Raw genomic sequence first — 25,436 nt, 5'->3', positions numbered from 1 at the left:
ACGCGTACCACACTCTGTAAGATACACATGACATTGGGATTGGCATTGCACATCAGAGAAATTAAGGTAACAATCTTTAACATATAGGGCCATTTAATACTTGGGACCATTTGAGTTTCGCCATTCACAGATCACCTGTATTCCTAAGGGCCTGACCAAAAACCGAAAATCGATCCCCTGTTCTTCACGACATCCAGTAGAAGAGATGGGCCGATACGAAAATATACCACTTGCGGCTATGTGGCAAGATATTCAAGGAGCAGACTCGTGGAATGGGTTATTAGATCCCATTAATCCAGTATTCAAAGCTGAGATTCTCAGATATGGTGATTTTGCAGAGTTGTGCTATGATGCGTTTGATAGTGACCTTTCCATGAATGGTTATGGTGGGGCTAAGTATAGCCCTGACAAATTGTTTGACAGTTGTGAAATGGCGGGGGATTCCCAGTATTGCCCCAAAGGCTATAAAGTAACAAAGTATTTGTATGCGGACACTGATATATTAGGGAGGAAGATAGAGCAATCTGTGTGGATTGGCTTTATTGCTGTTTGCACAGATACTCAAGAGATACTAAGACTAGGGCGGCGTGATGTTGTAGTAGCCTGGAGAGGAACCGAAACGGCTCAAGAATGGATAGAGGATGCCAGAGATATTTGTTGGGGGTTTTTCTGTCAAAATCCCAAAAACACAATATAAAATCACAGAACAGAGAACAATGCTCTGTTCTTCACACACATGATCTTTAACACAGCGGAAGTTTTAAACGATTATTTCTGAGAACAGAGTATAACATGCATAAACAGGGATCTGTATTCATTAAAATTGAAAAGGCTGATACAATATTCTTCGTCTTCTGCTCAGAGGGATTCACAAAAAGAAAAATACACACACACAATACATTACAGTCTACGTTGCTGCGTAAAACATTCACTTGCGCTGCTGCGCTACACTTGTGTCACACACTATCACAACAACAACTACAATGCACACTACTAACTTACATACAAAATTTGAGTAGTTTTAATGAATAAAAATGGAGTCCCATACTGGGAACTGCTCGAGGCTGTCCTTCTCGTCCTCGGCCAAAAAAAAAGCATTAACTGTGGTCGCTGGAAATTCAATGTGCAGGAGCTTGAACGCAACCTGCTTCCTTCTCGGCCATGCTGTAAATTGAAAGCTTATGCCTGCTATGCTGTACTGTTCCATGCTCACCTTAACTGCCTCCGCGCCAATTCTCTGTTTCTCCGTATATTTGGAAAACATACATAAACGCTGCAGAACACAAAAATTGCCTTTGGGTGGATTTCAATCATTATACAATTTTGGCTTTGGAAGCCCATCAGGTCCGATCCATCGGGTAGCACACAAAATATGAAAAGCCATGCACCATTGGTTTCCCCGATTGCGATATGCCGATCGCGCTATGGGCCGATCCTTTGCTTTTTCATATATTTCGAAAATACATAAAATACATTGAAAATGCTCTGAGCGCGGACTTGTAGGTTTATCAAAAATCATTTATAATGCTATCGGGTCCGCTCCATCGCATCACAACATAACTCATGTTAAAGGCTCCGACCCTATGACATTGCCGATAGCGATGCGCTGATGCGATATCGGCGATCGCTCATCGGCGATATTTCATATCGCTGCCGCTGCCAGCCTCCGATGCTCCAGCCCGCCGATATGCCGACTTGCCGATACGCCGATACGATCTAGACCGTTGATCGGCCAGATCAGACGACTGAGGTTAAAGCAGATCTTTAAGCCTGCGAATTTATTTTTGAAGCGATTTTTCTCCCGATCCTTGGTGATACGCACGGTTTATTGTCCTCATGCTGCCGCATGGCTCAACTGTTGCACAGTTGAAATTATATTTTCAACACTCCCCTTTAATTTCAACTGTTGGGCATTCAATCATACCCAAACACTTCCTCAAAAATTCAAAGCTTTTCTAATCCAAAGGCTTTGTCAAAATGTCAGCTATCTGTTCTTGAGTCCTGCAATGTTGCAAACTAATTTCTCCATTGCTTACCAATTCTCTGATATAATGAAACCTTGTATCAATGTGTTTCGTTCGTTTGTGAAACACAAAATTCTTGGACAGAGCAATAGCCGAGCTATTGTCACAATAAATCACTGTTGCTTTTGCCTGCTCTTGGCCTAAGCTGCTCAACATTCTTCTCATCCACACTGCTTGACATGCTGCTGCAGTAGCTGCCACATACTCTGCTTCTGCTGTAGACAATGCCACAATTGGCTGTTTCTTGGAAGCCCATGAAATGGCTCCTGAACCCATGTGAAAAAGATAACCGGATGTACTTTTCCGATCATCCACACTTCCAGCCCAATCGCTATCAGTGTATCCAATTAGATCTGAACTTTCTGAGACACTATATAATATGCCAAACATTTTGGTACCTTTGACATACCTTAAAATTCTTTTTGCTGCCTGCCAATGTGCCTCATTTGGCCGCTCCATGAATCTGGAAATTAAACTAACAGCAAACATAATGTCAGGTCTTGTAGCTGTTAAATACATAAGGCTGCCAACTATGCTCTTATACAAGCTAGGATCAAAATCCTTGCTGTTGTCCTCTCTGCTGAGTTTTAATCCCATTACTGTGGGAGTGATCGCTGCCTTGCATTCTTGCATGTTAAATCTGCCCAATACTTGATTTACATATCTTGCTTGTGAGATGAAAATTCCTTTTTCATTTTGATCTACTTCTATGCCTAAGAAGTATCTCAAGAAACCCATGTCAGTCATTTCAAATTCCTCTTTCATGACTGATTTAAAATTCTTAATGAGCTGATCATCATTACCTGTGAAAATAACATCATCAACATATAAGACAACAATTAAAATTTTACCATCCTTTTCTTTGGTATAGACGGTGGGTTCTCCTTCACACTTATCGAATTCATTATCCAATAGATAGGAATCTATCCTGCTGTACCATGCTCTTGGCGCTTGCTTCAGCCCATAAAGAGTTTTCTTCAATTTGCACACTTTGTGCTCTTCGCCTTTCTTCTCATAGCCTAGAGGTTGTTCTACATAAACATCTTCCTTTAACACTCCATTTAGGAATGCTGACTTCACGTCCATTTGGTAAACTTTCCATTTGTTTTGTGCTGCTATGGACAGCACTGCTCTCACGGTTTCCATTCTTGCAACCGGTGCGAAAGTCTCCTCATAATCTCTCCCATATTGCTGCTTGTATCCCTTGACAACAAGCCTTGCCTTGTGCCTTTCAATTTTGCCTTTAGCATTGCATTTGGTCTTATAGACCCATTTAACTCCAATGACTTCTTTACCTTTTGGTAGCTCAACCAAATTCCATGTTTTGTTTCTCTCTATGGCATTAATCTCCTCATCCATAGCTTCTATCCATTTCTTATATTTAATAGCATCTTCGAAATGAATAGGATCATCCACATGACAATACAAGGCAAATAAGGAATTCATTCCTTCATTATAAATGTCACTTAAATTTCTGAACTTCTTACCTCTTTCTCTTGGTGTGCAAGTGCTTGAAGATGCACTTGAATTTCCTCCTTGTGGTGTGCTTGGAGAAGCACTCTCATTTATCCTCAATGGTGTTCCTTGTTGTTCTTGTGTTGGCGTTGTTGTTTGGGGACGCATTTCAGCCACCTCTTCATCATCTTCATCATGAGACAAACAGTTTTTAACATTAACTGTTTTCTCTATGCTTCCATCCCAAGCTTCCTCTTCAATGAATTGAACATCTCTGCTGACAAAAAACTTCTTGGTAGATGGGATATACAACCTGTAAGCTTTGGATTTCTCACTGTATCCAATGAAGATACATTTCTCCCCTTTGCTGTCCAACCTCCTCCTTAGCTGATTTGGAATGTGTGCATAAGCCACACATCCAAAAACTTTCATGTGGGTGACTCCTTGCTTTCTCCCACTCCATGCTTCTTCCGGCACTTTGTTCATCACAGCTTTTGTAGGACACCTGTTCAAAATATACACTGCACAATTTACAGCTTCAGCCCAATAATCATTTGGCAAATGCTTTGCCTTCAACATGCTCCTTGCCATATCCATAATGGTCCTGTTTTTCCTTTCAGCAACTCCATTTTGCTGCGGGGTATACCTTGCTGTAAACTGCTTGTGAATTCCATTTTCTCTGCAAAACCGCAGGAATTCTTTGGAGATATACTCACCTCCTCTGTCTGTTCTCAAAACTTTGATGCGCAGCCCACTCTGATTTTCCACGAGTGCTTTGAAATTTCGGAATTTTTCAAACACTTCACTTTTGTTTTTCAAGAAATAAACCCAAGTTTTTCTTGTGAAATCATCAATAAATGTTAGGAAGTATTGGCTGCCAGCTAAAGATTGATTTTGTATCGGTCCACATAAATCTGAGTGGACAATCTCTAAGGGTGCTTTTGCCCTTATGCTTTTCCCGCTTGGAAAACTTTCTCTGTGTTGTTTTCCCAATATGCAACCTTCACAAAGGCTGTCCGGTTTCTCTATCAATGGTAATCCTCTTACCATTCCTTTTCTGCTTAACAAGTTTAGACCTCCAAAGTTGAGATGTCCAAATCTCAAGTGCCACAACCAATTTTCATCCTTCGGTTGGCTTTGGAAAGCCTCTTGCGTAACTGCTGCAATTTCACTTTTGTTTTTCAAATCTGTGCTTAATCTAAGAGGGAACATCCTATTCCTCGTCATCTTCACTTCAGCAATGCATCTATTGCTGGGTACTATATCCATGATGGTGCATACATCATTCTCAAAGAAAACATTGTAACCCTTTTGAACGAGCTGTCCAATACTCAAGAGGTTACATCTCATTCCAAGGACATAGTAGACATCTGCTATGGTTTTCCTTTCACCTTGCTTTGTAAATATTTTAACTTCTCCTTTACCCATAACAGAAATTTTGCTATCAGTCCCAAGTGTGACTTGTGACTTCACACTTTGATCTAAAGCAGAAAACAAGGCCAAGTTCCCTGTCATATGGTTGCTACAACCGGAATCTAGAAACCATATATCTTCACTATTTGTTTCAGCCATATTACAAGCTAACAACACATTATCTTGGCTGATATTTTCCCTAGTAATATTTGCATTGGATCTATTACTCATATCATGCTGCTTCTTCCTACATTCACTGGCATAATGCCCATATTTTTTACAGTAATAACATTGGACATTGGATTTTTCATACCTTTGTCCTTGAGCATGATGTTGTCCTCCTTGTTGGCTGCTACCTTGGCCTTGGTTCTGTTTTGGATTGTTGCTTCCTCCTTGAGCATTCGCTGGACTGTTCCTTCCACCTCTGTTCTGGCTTCTGCCTCTTCCTCTCTTGTTTCCTCTGCCTTGACCTCTTCCTCTTCCAAAGGACATCTGGGTCTTGAAGGCTTGCTCTAGAGATGAGTTTTCATTTCTACTCAACCTCTGTTCATGTGTAATCAGTGATGCATGAAGCTCATCAACTGAAAAATTTGAGAGATCCTTTGTCTGTTCTATGGTGGTGACAATCACATGGAACCTTGAGGGTAGGCACCTCAATAGTTTCTCCACAATCCTCCTTTCTTCGAGTATCTCTCCATGAGATCTTATTTGTGTGACCAGACCAATTACTTGAGTGAAGAATGAGTCAATATTGTCTGACTCCTTCATGTTCAGATTCTCAAAATCTTTCCTCAGCAATTGTAGCTTTGCTGTCTTCACTTTCTCCATGCCTTGATAGGCTGTTTTAAGAGTTTGCCATGCTTCTTTGGATGTCTTAGCTCCTGCTAACCTTGGAAACACACTTCCATGCACTGCTTGATACAGAAAGAAAAGGGATTTTGAATCCTTCTTCTTGTGGCTCTTTAACAAATCCTTCTCTCCCTCAGTTAATGCATTAAACTCATTTTCATCTGCTGGTTCTTTAAAACCATCTTCAACTATTTTCCATAAGTCTTGAGAAGCAAACAAGGCTTTCATTGTTATTGCCCAATAGTCATAGTTTTTGCCATCAAATAATGGGAGCTGCATACCCATGCTATTGCTAGTGCTGGTGCCAGCCATTCTTTCTCTTTTAACTTAGATTCTTTTACTGAGTCTTCGCTTTGCTGGAGAAGTTGTTGCAGTAAGAATCCTTCCTTCAGCTTCTTTGAACCCTTCAAAGAGCCTGAACTAGCTCCGATACCACTGTTGGGGATTTTTCTGTCAAAATCCCAAAAACACAATATAAAATCACAGAACAGAGAACAATGCTCTGTTCTTCACACACAGGATCTTTAACACAGCGGAAGTTTTAAAAGATTATTTCTGAGAACAGAGTATAACATGCATAAACAGGGATCTGTATTCATTAAAATTGAAAAGCCTGATACAATATTCTTCCTCTTCTACTCAGAGGGATTCACAAAAAGAAAAATACACACACACAATACATTACAGTCTACACTGCTGCGTAAAACATTCACTTGCGCTGCTGCGCTACACTTGTGTCACACACTATCACAACAACAACTACAATGCACACTACTAACTTACATACAAAATCTGAGTAGTTTTAATGAACAAAAATGGAGTCCCATATTGGGAACTGCTCGAGGCTGTCCTTCTCGTCCTCGGCCAAAAAAAAAGCATTAACTGTGGTCGCTGGAAATTCAATGTGCAGGAGCTTGAACGCAACCTGCTTCCTTCTCGGCCCTGCTGTAAATTGAAAGCTTCTGCCTGCTATGCTGTACTGTTCCATGCTCACCTTAACTGCCTCCGCGCCAATTCTCTGTTTCTCCGTATATTTGGAAAACATACATAAACGCTGCAGAACACAAAAATTGCCTTTGGGTGGATTTCAATCATTATACAATTTTGGCTTTGGAAGCCCATCGGGTCCGATCCATCGGGTAGCACACAAAATATGAAAAGCCATGTACCATTGGTTTCCCCGATTGCGATATGCCGATCGCGCTATGGGCCGATCCTTTGCTTTTTCCTATATTTCGAAAATACATAAAATACATTGAAAATGCTCTGAGCGCGGACTTGTAAGTTTATCAAAAATCATTTATAATGCTATCGGGTCCGCTCCATCGCATCGCAACATAACTCATGTTAAATGCTCCGACCCTATGACATTGCCGATAGCGATGTGTCGATGCGATATCGGTGATCGCTCATCGGCGATATTTCATATCGCTGCCGCTGCCAGCCTCTGATGCTCCAGCCCGCCGATATGCCGACTTGCCGATACGCCGATATGATCTAGACCGTTGATCGGCCAAATCAGACGGCTGAGGTTAAAGCAGATCTTTAAGCCTGCGAATTTATTTTTGAAGCGATTTTTCTCCCGATCCTTGGTGATACGCACGGTTTATTGTCCTCATGCTGCCGCATGGCTCAACTGTTGCACAGTTGAAATTATATTTTCAACAATATTTTAGTTCTTGCCCGATTATCAATTACCCGTTTCAACCACAAGGGCGTCGGAGCCGGATTATCGACTACTGCTCGTTTCAACGACAACGGCGTCCGAGTGGAGGAGGGATTTTTAAGCTGTTACATCTCTCATGGAGAGAATTCAAAATCTGCTAGAGATACTGTTATTTCAGAAATTCTAAGACTGGTGGAAGAATACAAGGAAGAAAACTTGAGCGTAACTATAACTGGACATAGCTTGGGAGCTGCTCTGGCAACCTTAAGCTCATATGACGTTAAGAAAAACCTTAACGCAAATATAGCGGGACAGCCGATACCTGTGACTGTGTTTGCATACGCGAGCCCACGCGTTGGTAATAGAGCATTCGCAAGGCGGATGGAGGGGATGGGAGTGAAGGTGTTGCGGTTGGTGAACAAGAACGATATCGTTCCCAAAGTTCCTGGACTTGTTTTCAACGAGAACTGTTGGACATGGTTGAGTCTAATGTTGGATTGGTTTCCCTGGACATATTTTCACGTGGGCGTGAAAATTATTTTGAATAACAACGACTCTCCCATTCTGAAAGAGCTCCATAATCTCGATCCTGCTTACGCCCACAGTTTAAAGAATTATCTCCATCTCATTGATGGTTATATCGGAAAAGGTAAACCTTTCAAATCTTCGGGGAAGAGAGACCCTGCTCCAGTTGCTGCGACTTATTGATTGAAGACCTAGCATTCCCCTTTTGGTGGCAACACTAGCATCAACACAAACAGCAAGATCAAATTATTAAATTTGGAAATGAACAGGAACAAGTAAGATGACTGATTCAATCCTCTGAAACCCGAGTGAGTAAGATCCCTAACTGAATTTGGTTTGGAATATATTATCACCATGGGCTCTTTTTGAGCAATTCATTTGATCAGCACAAAAAGGTGATGTGGTAGAAGACTGCTTAGGTCGCTCTATGATAAACGAACCCTTTTCCTTTATTCCATTAACTTGTGTACAAAGCTTTCTAATAAAAATGTGAATGATTTATTTCATTATGGAAGTGCTAAGGATAATTGTTGAGGTGCCTGGGGTTAAAACTAGTTTAGCTTGCATAAAAAGATTTCTTGAATGTGTACTTCCAGGCTGCCGAATACATGCCATAGCTGTCTGCAATATGTTAGAGGAATTTTTATTTTTTACCATTTATATAAATAAATTAATTTATATAATGTTTTGTTAGATAAAATTTTGTATTATAATGTCTGTTGGGGTAGTTCAAGTAGTGATGGCTGTGGAATGAAGTCTCACTGAACTGGAGATCTTGGGTTCCAATCTTGTGCTACCTCCCCTTAGCAGGCTGAATAATGGACATATAAACTTTAAAATCAGAAAATCCTACCAAGCTTACAATTTTTTTTTTTATCATAATATTATAATATATAAGTATCATGTTTATAATATAAATAAATATGACTATTAACATTTATTGTAATCAAAATAGAACATTTGTAAATGTAACTATTTGAGAGTATTTTTCAACAATATATATTTTAAATGAGTATATGTTTCAAAATGAGAAAACACACTCTAAGAATATGATAGTTTAAAAGATTTTAAAAATAAAAAATTAATATGGCAAATATATAAATATTATAATAAATAATTAGTTCAACAGTAATTTAATTGGAGATGGAAATAATATGAAATCCGTGAAAATTTCCTATTGTGAAATTTATTATTATAATATCTTTTATAAATATAAAAAAAACTATTTTTAACCACTTAACAATTTATATATTAATATTTAATAAAAAATTAATATTATTAAATTGTATTATCATTAGGTAACCTAATCCGGAATCCAATTAACCTGAATATAAATTTCAGGAATGGAATTAATGTGAATAGATGCTTTGTGGCTAATAATAATAATCATTTCCTATATATAATATAAATTTGTAAATAAAATTAAAATTATTGATAATTAAGAAATATTTATATACAGATAATAAATGAGTCAACAAAATTAAAAAATTTGTTATATAAAATTTTCCAATCCAAATAGGGTAAATTATGACATTAATATTAAATGCTTCAACCCAATGACTTCGCACTCCACGTATAAAATTAATTTGGATTTTATATAAACTGTTAATAAATTTGGGTTTATATCTAGCATGAATGCATATATCATTGGAATCGGAAACAGAGAATGGAAAAGGCGACCACGTGAAATATTGTATCGCCTGCATGCTATCTAACTCCATGTATAGAAACTTCATGAAACACCATATGTGATGTAGTGTATATAAAGTAAACGGAATAGTATATTTGAGAAGATGTTGGGCATGATACTTAGAAAAAACCAATTAGCCAGTTCGAACGAAAAAAATTGGGGAGGTGAATTTTATATATTAGATTAATTTTAATTTAACTGGAGAATAGTTAACATAATTTTGATTTTGTTTATTAGGTCATTTTGAGATGCTTATGGTAATCTTTAATAATTGGATAAATGTCAATAATTGATGTGAGAATATGTTTTTATATCATTATATCTTGTAATATTATTTAAGTAAATGAATTAGAGTTCTGGATGTTATGAATACTTTTGTATTTCATTGTAAATAGTGAAATAAATATGATTAAAATAATAAAAGAGAATTTTTTTCTTCTCACTTAAAAGAAACTTATTTTCCATATGTGTGACAAGGGTCGAGCTTGTTTTTTATAGCGTAAGATTATTTTAAGTTTGTGTTAAATGTAATTTTACTGGATTTTTTTGTGCTAAAAGAGAATGGTTATAAATTCTAAAATTTAGATTAAAAAAGTATTCAGAGAATAAGTAATTTGGTGTACTACATCTGGAACATGACCGATGCTTATAAAGAAATCTGGAACATGATGGATGCTGATAAAGAAATTGGCAAATGTTTCTCGCATCATTTTCTTGAATATATAATGGATTAATGAGCTGCACAAGTAGAAGCACTTAAGTAAAACACAATTAATGAACGAGGGTTTTGGTTTAATATATTTAGATTTGAGAGAGATAGAGAGGGATACTAGTAGTACTAACAAGATATACATTCATAATAAAGTATTCGGTGAAGAAGTAATTGGTATGTAATTGTATTAAGAGCAAGATGGATGGTTAACGTTTCATAGTGTTGGGTGTTAAGTCTATAATTGTAATTATTTTTTATGAAGTTGGATATGATGTCATATAAACCATATAAGTGTGGATTTATCTTAAGTGATAACATGAATTTTATATTTTTAAAATTTTTATTAATAAATTTGAAAGAAATAGTTGTTTATACCAAGTTAAATTTGTATGGATAAGTTTGGTTAATATTGAATGGAAACAAAATTAATTAGAATAACATGTAATTTACATAGGCATAATATTAGCTAACCTATGTTATTAGTTTAAGTTATTTAAGTCAAATTTGTATGAATAAGTTTGGTTAATATTGAATTGAAACAAAATTAATTAGAATAACATGTAGTTTACATAACCATAATATTAGGTAACCTATGTTATTAGTTTATGTTATTTAAGTCAAATTTGTATGGAAAAGTTTGGTTAATATTGAATTGAAACAAAATTAATTAGAATAACATCTAATTTGCATAGCCATAGTATTAGGTAACTTATGTTATTAGTTTATGTTATTTGACCTAAGTCTTTAAAAATATTTGTTTTCCTATCCCCATGTCAAACATAACTCTAGATAACAATCTCAATGTTATGTTTTTAGATTTTAATCTTACTATCCATAAACTGATTAAATTTTTTGAAATTTTAAATACTACAAAAGGTTAATATAACATATTATAAATTATGAAGTCGATATAATCAAAATATTAGTAAGAAAAAAATATTATTATAAAAAATATATCATTGATTTTTTTTTTCTCAAAATTTAATATGCATTTCACATTATAAAATTAAAATTAGTATTAGAATAAATCATCCAACTTAATTTATAAATAAGTATTAGTATTGAAAGTTGGACTCAAATTGATAAGCATACTATTAAATCTATCATTACTATAACTAGTACAACCATATAAATTAAACGGTTGATAAACATAAATAGTCATTAACCCATAATGAAGATCAAAATACACACTTCATTATACATTTCATGTTGCTGAAATTTAAAAAATCATAAAACTTACTAAATTATAACTTTATTTTCCCATTCTCGTCTAATTTTTCTAGAATCCTATAAAAATTCATTAAAATTAAGTTTGACATGTGAAATCTTCACAATCAGAGTGCCCCAAGAGTTTTTGACAGCGTTCATATATGCAGCCAAAAAACCAGTCTAAACAACATAAATCAATATTTGACGGCAATTTTTTTGGCCTGCAGAAATCTACCAAAAAATCGATCTTAAAACTACTGCATTTTCAATTATAATTATTATTAAGTATACAATTTTTGCTGTTATATATAACTCTAAATAGGGCTTTTACTGTCATAATACTAAAGAAACTTTTAATTTGTAAATAAATTTTATTATAATATTATAGCTTATTAATATCATATATCTAACACTGATTCATATAACATTTCTTGTTATTAATAAATTTCATTAAAAATTAAACATAACACAAGTTGAAATAGCATTTCTTATCATTAATAAATTTCATTAAAAATAAACAAAATATAATTACATTCAAAATAAATCTCGCTTTTGATTTTTATATATTAATAACTAAATTAAAATGTTAAAATCGCTGAACTAAAACAAACGGTCAAAAATAATAACAACTTTCAAATCTATAAACATCAATAAAATATTATAAAACTTTGAACACGCTTAAAATATCCACACATATGAACATTAATTCTAGATGAAACTGCTGTCAGTCATGGGATCGACCAACCTTTGGTTCGGTCGTCAGACTTTCCCATTATGGTAGAGTGAATGCATGCGAATTATGTTCCACCAATACGATAACGCTCTCGATCTATTACTCGGAGGCTGTATTGGTGTGAATCTCTGAACCTTGCCAACATTGTAATTATTTTTTCTGTTAAGAACCAGTCATTGCAAATATCAGACTCTGCATCGCAATATCACAACTACTTATAAGAAATTGTTGATTATGTATCATAGTTTCACTTAATTGTGGATACATGTGCTTACACATCGAACACGCAAATCTAGTTTGGAACTCAATCTTATTAATTATGTTTTAATTTTAAATTATATATTTAATAGAATATCAATCAATATCTCATAAGTATATAAAAGTTTATAAACCATGCAATCACTCTTTACGCTGATCATGTTAATATATATATATATATATATTTCACTTTATAAATTATAAATACTCATCAACTAAAAGTGGTATTTCCCTCTGATAGATATATCGCTAGTGGATAGATCATTATAAGCACTTAAAAGCATTGTTAAAAAAACTAAAGGTCATAACTTCAAAATTGAAATATTTCATCATCTGGAATGAAAATACATTTCGTGCTAAATTAGTCATATCAAAATTTTTTAAAATATATATGAATTGTAATATGCCAATATTTTCAATTCAAAATATTAAAATTTTTCTAGATGTAATTTTCTAAATTTATCTAATTTTTAATAAATTTATCTAATATTTATTTTAAGTAAGGATCTAATATAAGGAGAAATTTTCATAATCAGTATAGATTTATTAATCTGAATCAGATCCATAACGAATAATCAAAAAAATCATGGTTGTACCAGGTCATGACAGAATTCAAAGAATTAAGAGCAACGATAAAAAACACCTCTAAACCAGTAGTAGTTGGTAGCCAGCGTGGAACGACGAGGACCTCGGTCAAAGTGTGCTGACCGAGGCCCATGGAGACTGCGCAGGAGGCAAAATTAGCCCCTAAGAAGCCTGGATCAGGAAACAGATGGAGTTTTTGAACCGCATAATCGCACACCGTTGGGTGAAAGCCCTTGAAATGGAGAGGCCCCGAGCGCTTAGTCACATCGAAGCCGGGAAAACTGTGGGGAAAAAGGCTAAAAGCTAAAGTGGGACCCACGCTCTAAAAACTGGCAAAATTCATAAAGGGCATCCCTTGGTGGTAAGCAGATTCGGTGAAAACGGAGTGGTTCCACTCAACGCCCGATGTGTGGCAGGCGGAGGAGAGAGAAAACCGCCGCTCATCGCACGCTAACAGTCGAGCAAGTGAACCACGCGAAATGAACGGATGGCGTTGAATCTGAGGGATTCAGATCTAAAAGTTGATATCACGCCTGACAGTAAGACTGGATGTAACAAGGGATTAAGCCATGATTTAGAAGAATTTGAGGTCTGCTTTGACCTCCAAGGTTGCAGATGACTCATTCCACGATGTAAATGAAGAAACGAACCAAAGAAGCAAGCTGACACAGTTCGTAGGAGGAAAAGTGGTTGCTCTGTGTGAGTCTGATGATAACGCCTAGACAGGGAACTCCAAGGGAAGCTGTAGTAGGCGATTTGACGAAGTTGGAAGAGGAATCGAACCGCCATGAGCTCGAGTGGCTTTAAAGCCATGCACAGACCAACAGAAGGAACATACCCACATATACACGAAAGAACGGAAAAAGCAGACAGAGAGAGACCAAAAAGCAGTAAGAAGATAGAGAGTCGAGTTGACCAAAGGCAGCATCGAGCACCAGAGGGCTTGAGAAATTTGAGCCATCCTTGAAGGGGATATGTCAAGACCGAGCACCACATTGGGCTCCTTCCATTGTAGACCTGAGAGGTAAGAAAGCTGGTAAGTCCAAGAGTCTGTGTACTCTATAGGTCTTGGGGAATCCAAGAACCACCCTTCCCAGCTATCCTGTAACAGGAGACTCATATTGAGCTCTTCTTTTGTAATTCTCTGCTTTAAGACACAGTAAAAGGAGGCCACCACTGAAAGCTGGACCGGAGATGTAGCCCTAGAGGATAGGGTGAACTCATTATTGATTTTTTGTGTTCTTATATTTGCTTACTGTATTTCTCTGCTGTCTTCCATTTCAAGTATCTAGGTGTTTGCAATCTGATCGATCCGTTGCTTAAATAACCTAGACACACACCGGCACATGAGTCTTTAATATCTCCATTTAATAATTCTTAACTGAGATCACTCATAGGGTGATTATAAAATCATTTATCTTAAGTAAAGATCCAACATAAGGTGAGAGGGATCAAATTTTTTCAGGTGGAAACTTCTTTATAGTAAAAAATATAATGTTATTTTTCATTGTTTAAATTGTATTTTTAAATACTAAAGGTAATATATATGAGACCAAATAAAAAATTTAACCACTTAATTTTCCATGATATATACATAATGTTTTTAAATAATTTATAAAATATACATAAATAAAATTAAAATATTTTACATCACATGTAGATCCAAATGAAAATGATTTTCTTATTATTAATGTATTTTTAAATATATGTTAATATTAATTTGTATTAAAATATTTTATTGATAACCCACATTGAATAATTTTTTATATATAATATTAAAATATTTTATTCTAACAATTTATTTCTATACATAGATACATATAAAGTTGATATAAACATAAATTAGTTAATATATATTTTCAAATAATTTATTTATATCTCTTGTTAAAATATTTTTGAGAAATATAAAGGTACATCGACATTTTTTACTTATATTCAATTATTATTATTATTTAAAAAAAACAGAAAGACAAACAAACTTAAACATCCCCTCCTACTTAAATATAAAATCAGCCATTGTCTCTTTGCACAATTACACATGGTTTTGATACACGAAAATTTCTGGTATAGATCATGTGACACTTGCGTTGTTGTGCACCTGTACAATTCCCAATGGAAGAACGATTTACTCTTTTTACATTCATATTACATATGTCCGAGGCTTAGAAACTAATTGGCAGTTCTTTGGAAATGTATATGAAAACTAGGCATTTTTATTTTGATTGCTAATTTGCAAAATATTGACGAACATGGGCGCGGTCATGGTCAATTATTTGACTGCTGATTGCCAAATATTGAGCGAATCAACAATCGAGACCAGCTCAAAAATGAAAATTTAGCTATTATTACGAGGGCGTTGGAGCTGGATTATCGACTACTGGTCATTTCAATGACAACGGCTTCCGAAGAGAATTCAAAATCTGCAGGAGATACTGTTATTTCGGAAAAGACTATTGGATGAATACATGGAAGAAGGTTTGAGGACCTAGCTTAGGAGCTGCTCTCACAACCTTAAGCTCATATGATATTAAGAAAAACCATACATGGAAGAAGGTTTGAGGACCTAGCTTAGGAACTGCTCTCACAACCTTAAGCTCATATGATATTAAGAAAAACCTTAACGTAAATTTACTGGGACATCCTATACCTGTGACTGTGTTTAATGGAGTGGGAGTGAAGGTGTTGTTGGTGAACAAGAACGATATTGTTCCCAAAGTTCCTGGACTTGTTTTCAATGGGAACTGTTGGACATGGTTGAATCAAATGTTGGATTGGTTTCCCTGGATTGGACTTGTTTGTACCTGTTTTCAATGAGAACGGTTGGACATGGTTCAATCAAATGTTGGATTCGTTTCCCTTTATATATTTTCACGTGAGCATGTAAATTATTGGAAAATTACTCCCAACCATTTCGTTAATGACTGACAGCGCAGCAATAACTGAACTACACAAGTAAATCAAGCAACCAGATTTTTATGGCAGGTTGCAATTATTTTTAGGTTCAATGAGAAGAATGTAATTGAAAATTATCAACATATTGCAGGTTGCAATTTTTTTAGATTCAAGGACAAGAATGTAAGCCAAAATTATCGACATAGCACAAATTTCCCAGTCTGCCACACATCTAATAATTAAGAAGAAATAAGCATTTAATGTACCGTTGGTGAATAATATGTTCCAGAATTTTAGTTCACAATTGATGTCAGTACTGTGCAACCTCTGCAAACTAAATTAATTTTTTTTATAGGAACCTCTGCAAACTAAATTAATTCTTTTTTATAGGAACCCATACTATGTTTTAATGCTTCGATTTGTTATTAATTAATATATTAAAAATTTCTTTTAAGAAAAATGTATTTTTGAATGTACTGGTTAAGAAGTCATTTTTTAGTTGCGGAAATAAGGTGGTTTTCCTTTTTAAACCCATACTATATTTTAATGCTTCGATTTGTGATGAATTCATACATTTAAAATGTATGCTTGAATGTATTTGTTAGGAAGTCATTTTTTTGTTGGGGAAATAAGCTTTTGACAAATTAGCAGAGAAAATAGTGGAGTGATTTTTGGTGTTCACATAAGTGTAGTTATTGCAACAATTATTGAAGAGTAAATTTTTGTAAGAATTCTTAGTTTTACTTGGTAAAGGAGAAATAGCCTCCATATCTCATGCAAATTGTATTTTCTTATATTTGAAATTATAATCAAATTTATATTTGTTATGTTTTTATGATTTTTTTAACTTCGTTTTTGTTGGGCAAGTTAAAATGTGTAAATTAACCTCTATGGCCTTGTCTTAAGGAGGCTCATATGCCTCAAATTTCATGTGGTATCACACTTCTGTTGTTTTGGAAGGTAATTTTTTTAACATATTTACCAGTAGGAAGAAAAGAAAGTTAACAGTTGAAGATGGAAATATCAAGCACAAGTTTGACTAATCCTCAAATACCTCAATTTAATGACAAAAATCATGGGCATTAGGTTATTACAGTGAATTCTATGTTCTCTTCTCAAGATATACAAGATTTAGTAGAGAATGGGTTCCAAGAACCAGTAGATGCAACAACATACAATGCTTTGACATGGGCATAAAAATGATTTGTTGAGGGAAAACCAGAAGAACAATTCAAAAGCCCTCTTCTACATCTTTCAAGCAGTGCATGAGAGCATATTTCTAATGGTTGTAGCAGCAACAAATTCCAAGTAAGCATGGCATATTTTTTAGACAACCTATCAAGGCATGGAAAAGGTAAAGACAACAAAGCTACAAATGTTAAGAAGAGACATTGAGACAATTTGTATGAAATAGTCTACGCACACAATGAAATTTTCACATAAGTAATTGGGTTGGTTACTCAAATCAAGTCTCATGGTGGGACACTTGAAGAAAGGAGGATAGTTGAGAAAAATTTAAGAAGTTTACAAGAAAGAGTTGACCGTAAGAGACAAAAAATCACTCACAATTCCCAGTGGGTTAGTTTCATGCATCACTGATTTCTCATGAACATACATTAAATATAACATCGAACACTTCAATGGAGCATGCCTTCAAGACATAAGTCTCAATTTGTCAAGGTAGAGGCAAAGGAAGAACAAATGCTAGAGGAAGAGGAAGAAGCCCACACAGAGGTGTAAGAAGCAACCCTTTAAGATCTAGTGGAAGAGAGACCACTAAAGATCCAAGCCAAAATCAAGCACAAGGTTAGAGGTATGATAAATCCCAAATTCAATGTCATTATTGTAAGAAGTATGGACATTATGCTAATGAAAATAGAAAGAAACAACATGATATTAGAAACCAACCAAATGTAAATTTCAAAAAAGAAAATTAGAACTAAGATAACTTGATTTTAGCCTATAATGTAGCACAAGAGAAGTAAAAACATGTATGGTTTCTAGATTCGGGATGTAGCAACCACATGACATGGAACACATAAATGTTTTCCAATCTAAATTAAAATGTGAAGTCTGAAGTGAAGTTAGGGACTCATAACAAAGTCTCTGACATGACCAAAAGGAAGAGTTAATAGTCAACAAATAAGGGGGAGAAGAAGTATATTTCAAATGTCTATTTTGTTCCATTTTTTAAGCACAATATGATAAGAATTTGATAGCTCATGCAAAAGGGCTATGATGTCTTCTTCAAAAATGGTGAATGCACAATATTGGATAAATTTCCACTTAAGTAGTTGATTTCAAAAGTGAAAATGAAAAACAATAGGATTTTCCCCCTCAAGATAAAACCAAATTCCGAGGACGAAGGTGCACAAGCACAATTGTCCATGATTTCACAAGGGGATGAAGGGAAATTTTTGGTTGTCACACAAATAAACCTTCAAACAAAGGTTAAGGATGAAAACTGGTTATGGAATTTAATATTTGGGATTCTTAACATTGGAGGATTAAATTTGTTACATAGGAAAGGAATGGTGAAGGGATTCCGAGTCATAGAAAAGCCATACAACTTATTTGAAGGATGTGCCTTGGGCAAACAACATAGAGAGTCATTTAAAGCAGGAAAGCCAATAACAACAAAGTCACCTTTGTAGATTTTCCATTCATATTTATGTGGACCAATGTAGACACCATCAATTGGTGGATGTTATTATTTCTTGACACTCATAGATAACTACACAAGGAAGACATGTGTTTACTTCCTAAAATAGAAAAGTGAAGTTCTTGATCATTTTTGTTAATAGAAAGGTCTTGTTGAGGAGAAAACAAGGCACTACATCAAATTTTTAAGGATTTATAAAGGTGGAAAATAAATCTCAAATGACTTCCTATGTTTCTACATGGAGCATGGAATTCACAAGAAATTTACAGCAAGGTATAGCTCTCGAAAAAATGGTGTTGCGGAAAGGAAAAATAATACCATTATAGAAATTGAAAGTAGAAGGCAAAGAATTTATTGAATGACTATTGGGTTAAAGTTTTCACTAGCACAACATATATTATAAATAGGTGTCCAACTAAAAGTGTCTAGAAATTTTTTTCTGGAGAAGCATGGACTGCAAGGAAGCATAGTCTCACTCACATGACAGTGTTTTGATGTCAGGTATATGCACATGTCCCAGATGAATTAAGTAAGAAGTTGGACAGTAAGGGGGAGAAGTGTATACTTGCGGGCTACAATGATGAATCCAGGGCATACAAACTCTAAAATCCATTCACCAATAAGGTTATAATCAATAGAGATGTGCAATTCAAAGAAGAGGAAGCATGGGATGGATGTTTGAAGAAGCTAATCAATGTGAAAGCAAGTTTACCATGAGAAGAAAAGGTGAATTGACTTTAGCAAGTAATTCCTCATTGGTGACTCCTCCTACATCTATTCAAGCACAACAAAGTAGTCATCAAGTGACACCATCAACAAATAATATGACAGCGTCGCAGAGCCAAGAAAATACTACACCAGGTGCATCAAAGAGACTCACAAGGTCATCTTATTTAAGTACAACATCAAGTGACATGTCAAGTACATCTTTGGAAAGAATGAGAACACAAGAATTTAGAAATTTAAGTGAAATTTATGAGAAAAATGAAGTTGTGTAACACCCTCCTTGCATATTTACCTAAGCTAACCAGTGTATCAGGGTAAACATGTGACGAAGAGCTATTATGATATGATTCAAAATCCTAGATCACCTTAACGAAGGGGAATTGATAAAACAAACCAAGATGAACTTCCTCAAGAGATACAGGACCCCCAAAACCTAGCCAACCACTGTCGGTGCCTAACCCGTGAGTTACCTTGTTTTTTAACTGAACTACACCTCAAGACACTCCCATGATAATCCCTTCATGTGACTGTAACCCTCCAGTCACTCCCACAAAAAGGCCTCGATGCGACTGCAGTCTTTCCTGTCAATTTTGTGCCAACGACCCCAAATTATGAGCCACTTTTTTATGGCTGGGACTTAGGCCTCTGCCCAAAACTTGATGAAATTATCAAAAATGATAAATAACAAGAAGAAAATTCCTATAATGAAAAACTTTAACAAGGACCTGACTTGACTCATCCTAACCATGACATAGATTTTGTCAAACACATCATGAACATGCAATGTACAGGTCATAAATACACATCTGAGCATAAGGATTGCATACATATCTGAGAAACATCAGGAAGGTCCGATGACTTCTCACCATAGCTAAAATATAATGTATTAGGTCATTCATTCATTAAAACTTCATTTACTAATCAAAACATGATTAGATCCATAACACAAGTCTGTCATAAACCATGCTTATAACCAACATATAACTAAAGAAATATAAATGATATAACAATGATTAAAACCACATGATCACAAGTAAATTTACGCATAATACAGAAGAGGAAAAGTGCTCTTCCTAACATATACAAAATCCAACCAAGTCTGAGACTTCCACGTACCACCAGACCAAATATTGCATTGAATCAAATATTTCTTTCAACCAATCACCCCCGTGCCATATTCCAATCATGAAAGTGGGACTCACGAAAAAAAAATATGGCTTCCTTAAGCTTTACTACAATCCCTCCATATATCGGTCAATGATTCCTAGGCCTAAACCCTCATCTATACAACTGGACTTTACTATAATCCAGTCAAAGGATTCCTAGGCCCAAACAAGAAACATACACTACCAAGCTATACCACAATCCCACCATACATCAGCCGAGAGATCACTAGGCCTATACAAGCATGGATGCCTTCAGATCTCTCCACCTAACGTGTGAGGAATTTGTCTGTCTCACCCTCTAGGATTTACCATATATCCTGCCACCATTCGAGGATTCCTAGGCCCAACAAGGGTACACAAAACTAGGATTTACTGCAGTCCCACCTTTACCAATCCAGGGATTCCTAAGCCTTGTGAACTTTCCTGAGACCACCTCACTTAGTTTCAAAACCATCTAGCAATCCAGCTCAACCAAATGAAAGAACCACATCACAACATGGCTATCCGAAAATGGAAAGGCAAGGTTGAAAACCACTTTCACACTTGGAAAACCCCATGCCAATGACAACAAGAGAACCAAATACACACATGCATGTACCATGGATGCCAATACTAGCAAATAAATCATACATGAAAGTCGATAGCTACAATTAATGTTGTTGTAGCCTCTTGATCCAACTCTTCGATGCTTGATATTTTCTTCCCTTTTCTTTCTTGTCCCTCCTATTCCTTCCTTTCTCCAATGTTAAAATTCTCTAAGAATGCTCTAAGTGTGAAAAAGTATGATAGAATAGAGATAATAGAGAGATATCTGAGCTAAAACTAACAAAAGGTTGTGAATTGATCCTCCAAAGCCTCTTTATCATTGAGGTCTCTATTTTCTTCATTTTCCACTATTTTTCTTCAATATCCTCCTCACATGTAACCTGTGACCATTCATCTTCTTTTTCTCCTATTTTCCATTACTTTCATAAGTAAATGTCAGTAAATGCCTCTTGCCTTTTCAAAGTGTTTTACATTTCCTTTTCCAATTTTCCCTTGCCATAATAAACCAAATGAACACCCACTAGGATGTTTTTCTGAACATTCAACTTGTAATACGTGTCCCATGACCTTAGTCTTATTTTTACTTTATTCACTTTATTGCATGGAATTTTAACCCAAGGTTGATACATACCCCTCCCCCTTAGGGGAACACTATCCTCAGTGTTCAATTACACCTACAACCAACAAGACCGCTGAAAACCAAAACATACTACCCATGGATCTTTAAAACATATCTCGATGCAGTATTTACAATGATCAACATGTTGAAAATCACCCAACATGACAAACATAACAACATGACAGTCATAATGACATGACAACCATACCACTTACTGGAGCTTTATAACACAACTCATTGCAGTATTTACATTTGTATACATATATAGATATACCAAAGATGTTTTGCCTCAACCAAAAAATAATGAAGGATACATGGCCTGCATTTGATCATCCATATGCCATGTAGCTTAATCGGGCCCAAAGTGCTTCCACTGCACTTTAACATGCTTGATTTATTGGTTTCGGAGCATGAGAATATTTCTCTGCAAAATGCACTAAGGTTTTGACTAGAATTCTCTTTTTGGCTCCACTTCCAATACAAACCAATCAATAACATGATCAACATCCTTTACATATTTTTTAAGCAATGAAACATGGAAAACATCATGGAGTTTCATTGTCGAAGGCGGTGCAAGTTGATGGGCCACTGGTCCAATCATCTCAAGGATATTGAAAGACCCACAATACCAAGGTGCTATCTAGTGCACATGATTCAATCCTCAAGGAGCTCTTCTTGGGCTTGATGTGCAAGTGCACATGTTCCCCAACCTGAAACTCCTTAAACAACCTATGTTGATATACATAACTCTTATGTATGTCTTGCGCTACCTTAATATTCTTCTTGATAACCTACATTTCCTGTTCCATGTCTTCCAACATCTCTAGTCCTATCAATACCATGTTCACTATATCGCTCCAACTGATATGAGTATTACAACTTCTCCCATACAATGCCTTAAACAGACTCATCCTTGAAGATTCTTGATACCTATTGTTGCAGTAAAACTCCACCAGTGGAATATACTCTTCCCACTTTCATTGATGATGCATAACATACATTCTCAACATATCCTCAAGTATCTTATTTACCCTCTTTGTCTGTCCATTTGTCTATGGATGATAAGCTTTATTGAAGACCAACTATGTACCCAATCTTGCAAATAACACTTTCTATAACTTGAAAGTGAACTTATCATCTCCATCTGACATCATATTCTTTGAACACCATGCAACCTCAATATATCTCTTATGAAGTCTTGTGCTATGTCTTCAGTCGAATATGTATACTTCACTAGAATGGAGTGTGCTACCTTTGTCAACCTATCAAAAACAACCATAATGGAATCTTCTTGATTAGATGTCCTTGGAAAACATGTGATGAAATCCATAGACATGACCTCCCATTTCCACTTTGGAATTGGAATTGGTTGTGGTAATCCACCTGGATGCCTACACTCTGCTTTTACATGTTGACAATCCAATCATCTAGCCACAATTTCTTCCACTTCTGTTGGGTCCCTATAATACTAGTGATTACCCCATTACTATTGTATTTATACCCTTATTTATATTGTTGTGGCCCTATTACCCCAATATTGTTATTTATGTGCCCCATAGAATCCCTCTATTCTTATTTTTGTGGCTTTATATTATTATTGTTAGGTCGGCTGGATTATATTGTCACTCCTTAGACTCCTATATATAGAAAGGAGGTTTTATCATTTGTATCATCCGAGAATTGTTCATTCATGTAATGTAAAGGAGGTTTCCCCCTCGAAGAGGCTGAATTCTAAGGCTTTTATCTATCTTTTCTATCTTTTCTTGAGCTGGTTTCATAACATTTGGTATCAGAGCTTTGGATTCTAGGGTTTCGCTGCTCCAAACAGGTCATCGTTGCATTTTCGCTATAACTTTTTTTCTGTGATGTTTCAGAAGTCGAAAAAAAAACCCATTTGAGAAGAATTGGCGCTGAACCTTGGGTCCGAATTTCAGAGCTTTTCGCGTGATATTTTCGGAGATATGATTTGAGGAAGTTGGCCTTTTTGCAGACTCCTGAATTACATTCAAAACAGGTGACCTGGGGAAAATCGTCATAAATCTCTCTCTGAGGATCGGATTGAAATTTCATAAAAAGGTAAAGAAAGAGAAAGGACTGTAGTTTCTTGTATGTGTGTTTTAGATTCAAAGGTTGAAACAGTGACTCGTGGCACGTCATACAAGTTCGCTCTACTGAACCAGTCTAAAAGCAAGTCACTGTGGGAGATTTCACATAACTCTTCCTTGGAGAATCCAATTTGGATCAGACTTGTGGCATTAGAAAGAGGACGGAGAAGGCTACTGCAGGTAGAAATTTCAGAACATTATGATCCAAAATTACAGAGATACATCAGATTCAATATCAGGCTTCTATAAAGTGAAAAAAGGTGTGTAGTTTTTTTTTTTAAATTTTTGTGTAAGCTTGGTTTAACGGAATTCAAAGGGAGTAGTAAAACATTATTATCGGTAACGGATGCCCCGAGGAAAGAAAATGAAAACACCTAGTAAGGAACTTGAAAGCTCTAGCATGACTCATGAAGAAGAAGAAGAAATGCTACATGATATATCAAAATTACAAGAACAAGTGCAACAAATGTCACACTCACAAAAGCTAACAGAAGCTAAGATAAGTGGCGTGGAATCTAAGATAAAGGGCATGGAAGCTAATATGGATGATTCGAAGACAGATTTGAAGAGAGACATGGCATATTTGAAGACAGATATGGAAGAATTGAAGAAGTTGCTACAAGAAAGGGTCACTAATGGTGAAAAGGTAGTAAAGGAAACTCATGATGAGAACAAAAGAAATGTTAATCATGATACCATAGACGCTAATGTTGGATCGAAGACTCACCATGTTCCAAAAATCGATATGAGGAAGTTTGATGGCAAGGATCCCGCCACATGGATATTACAGATGGAGCAATTCTTCGATCTCAATAATGTGCAAAACACACAAAAGGTACGTATGGAAACTTTATATTTGGAACCAAATCAGTTTGTATGGTATCAATGGCTTTGTTCTCGTAAACAATTTATCACTTGGGCAATTTTTACGGAAGAATTGATAGCACATTATGAGGATACAAAAAGCAACACTTTTTTTAGCCAATTGATAAGTCTCAAACAAAAGGGTTCAATAATGGAGCACATTGAGGAGTTCCAAAAATTGAACATAAGGGTAAAAGATATTCCAGAGGAGCATAGGATTGATGTGTTCATAGGGTCTTTAAAGGATAATATCCAACATGATGTGCGCCTTTGGGAACCTGATTCATTAGAGAAGGCATTCAGGTTAGCAAGAAAAATGGAAAGCAAAATTATGGCAACTAGGAAGCATACCATTCACAACTATAAAGATGGAAGTGTTGTTGCCCATAGTCTTCCACAACCTACAAGGTTGACACCACAACAATTGGAAGAAAAAAGAGCAAAAGGGCTTTGTTACAATTGTGATAGCAAATACACAAAAGGTCATAAGTGTGCTGAGAAGAAATTATTCTACATAGATTGTGAAGAGGAAGAAGAAAAGGAGCAAGAAAGGTCAAAAGAAGAGGATATATTCCAGGAACAAAGCCTAGATGAAGAACAAATAAATCCGACCATATCTTGTAATGCATTGGCAGGAATTACCACTCCTCAAACCATCAAGATAGAAGGACAAATCAAGAAGAAAAAGGTAATAGTGTTGATTGATTCAGGAAGCACCCACAATTTTATTCATTGTA

General features: G+C 35.6%; 1 protein-coding gene across 1 annotated transcript; it reads left to right on the top strand.

The window, feature by feature from the left end:
• The first annotated feature begins 205 nt into the window (after positions 1-205).
• Positions 206-8,115, top strand: LOC149143111 (phospholipase A1-Igamma2, chloroplastic-like). The gene is made up of 5 exons (XM_089451681.1): positions 206-663; positions 753-810; positions 1,130-1,195; positions 6,652-6,769; positions 7,418-8,115. Exons 1-5 carry the CDS (start codon positions 206-208, stop codon positions 8,113-8,115), a joined length of 1,398 nt encoding a protein of 465 aa, XP_089307807.1.
• Positions 8,116-25,436: the final 17,321 nt, after the last annotated feature.

This window comes from Pinus tabuliformis, chromosome X (genome assembly GCF_031772625.1).
Source record: "Pinus tabuliformis cultivar Carrire ecotype Pingquan chromosome X, CPIR1, whole genome shotgun sequence".
NCBI lineage: Eukaryota > Viridiplantae > Streptophyta > Pinopsida > Pinales > Pinaceae > Pinus > Pinus tabuliformis.
The sequence above is the reverse complement of the archived record's forward strand: the minus strand, read 5'-3'. Positions and strand labels throughout refer to the sequence as shown.

Bases quoted from the DNA above. Each gene is read 5' to 3' on its own strand.
- LOC149143111 (XM_089451681.1), top strand. From the start codon at position 206: ATGGGCCGATACGAAAATATACCACTTGCGGCTATGTGGCAAGATATT. The intron at 811-1,129 runs GTATTCATTAAA...TTCAATGTGCAG, and splicing joins ACATGCATAAACAGGGATCT to GAGCTTGAACGCAACCTGCT. The intron at 1,196-6,651 runs GTACTGTTCCAT...TTCAATGTGCAG, and splicing joins AAGCTTATGCCTGCTATGCT to GAGCTTGAACGCAACCTGCT.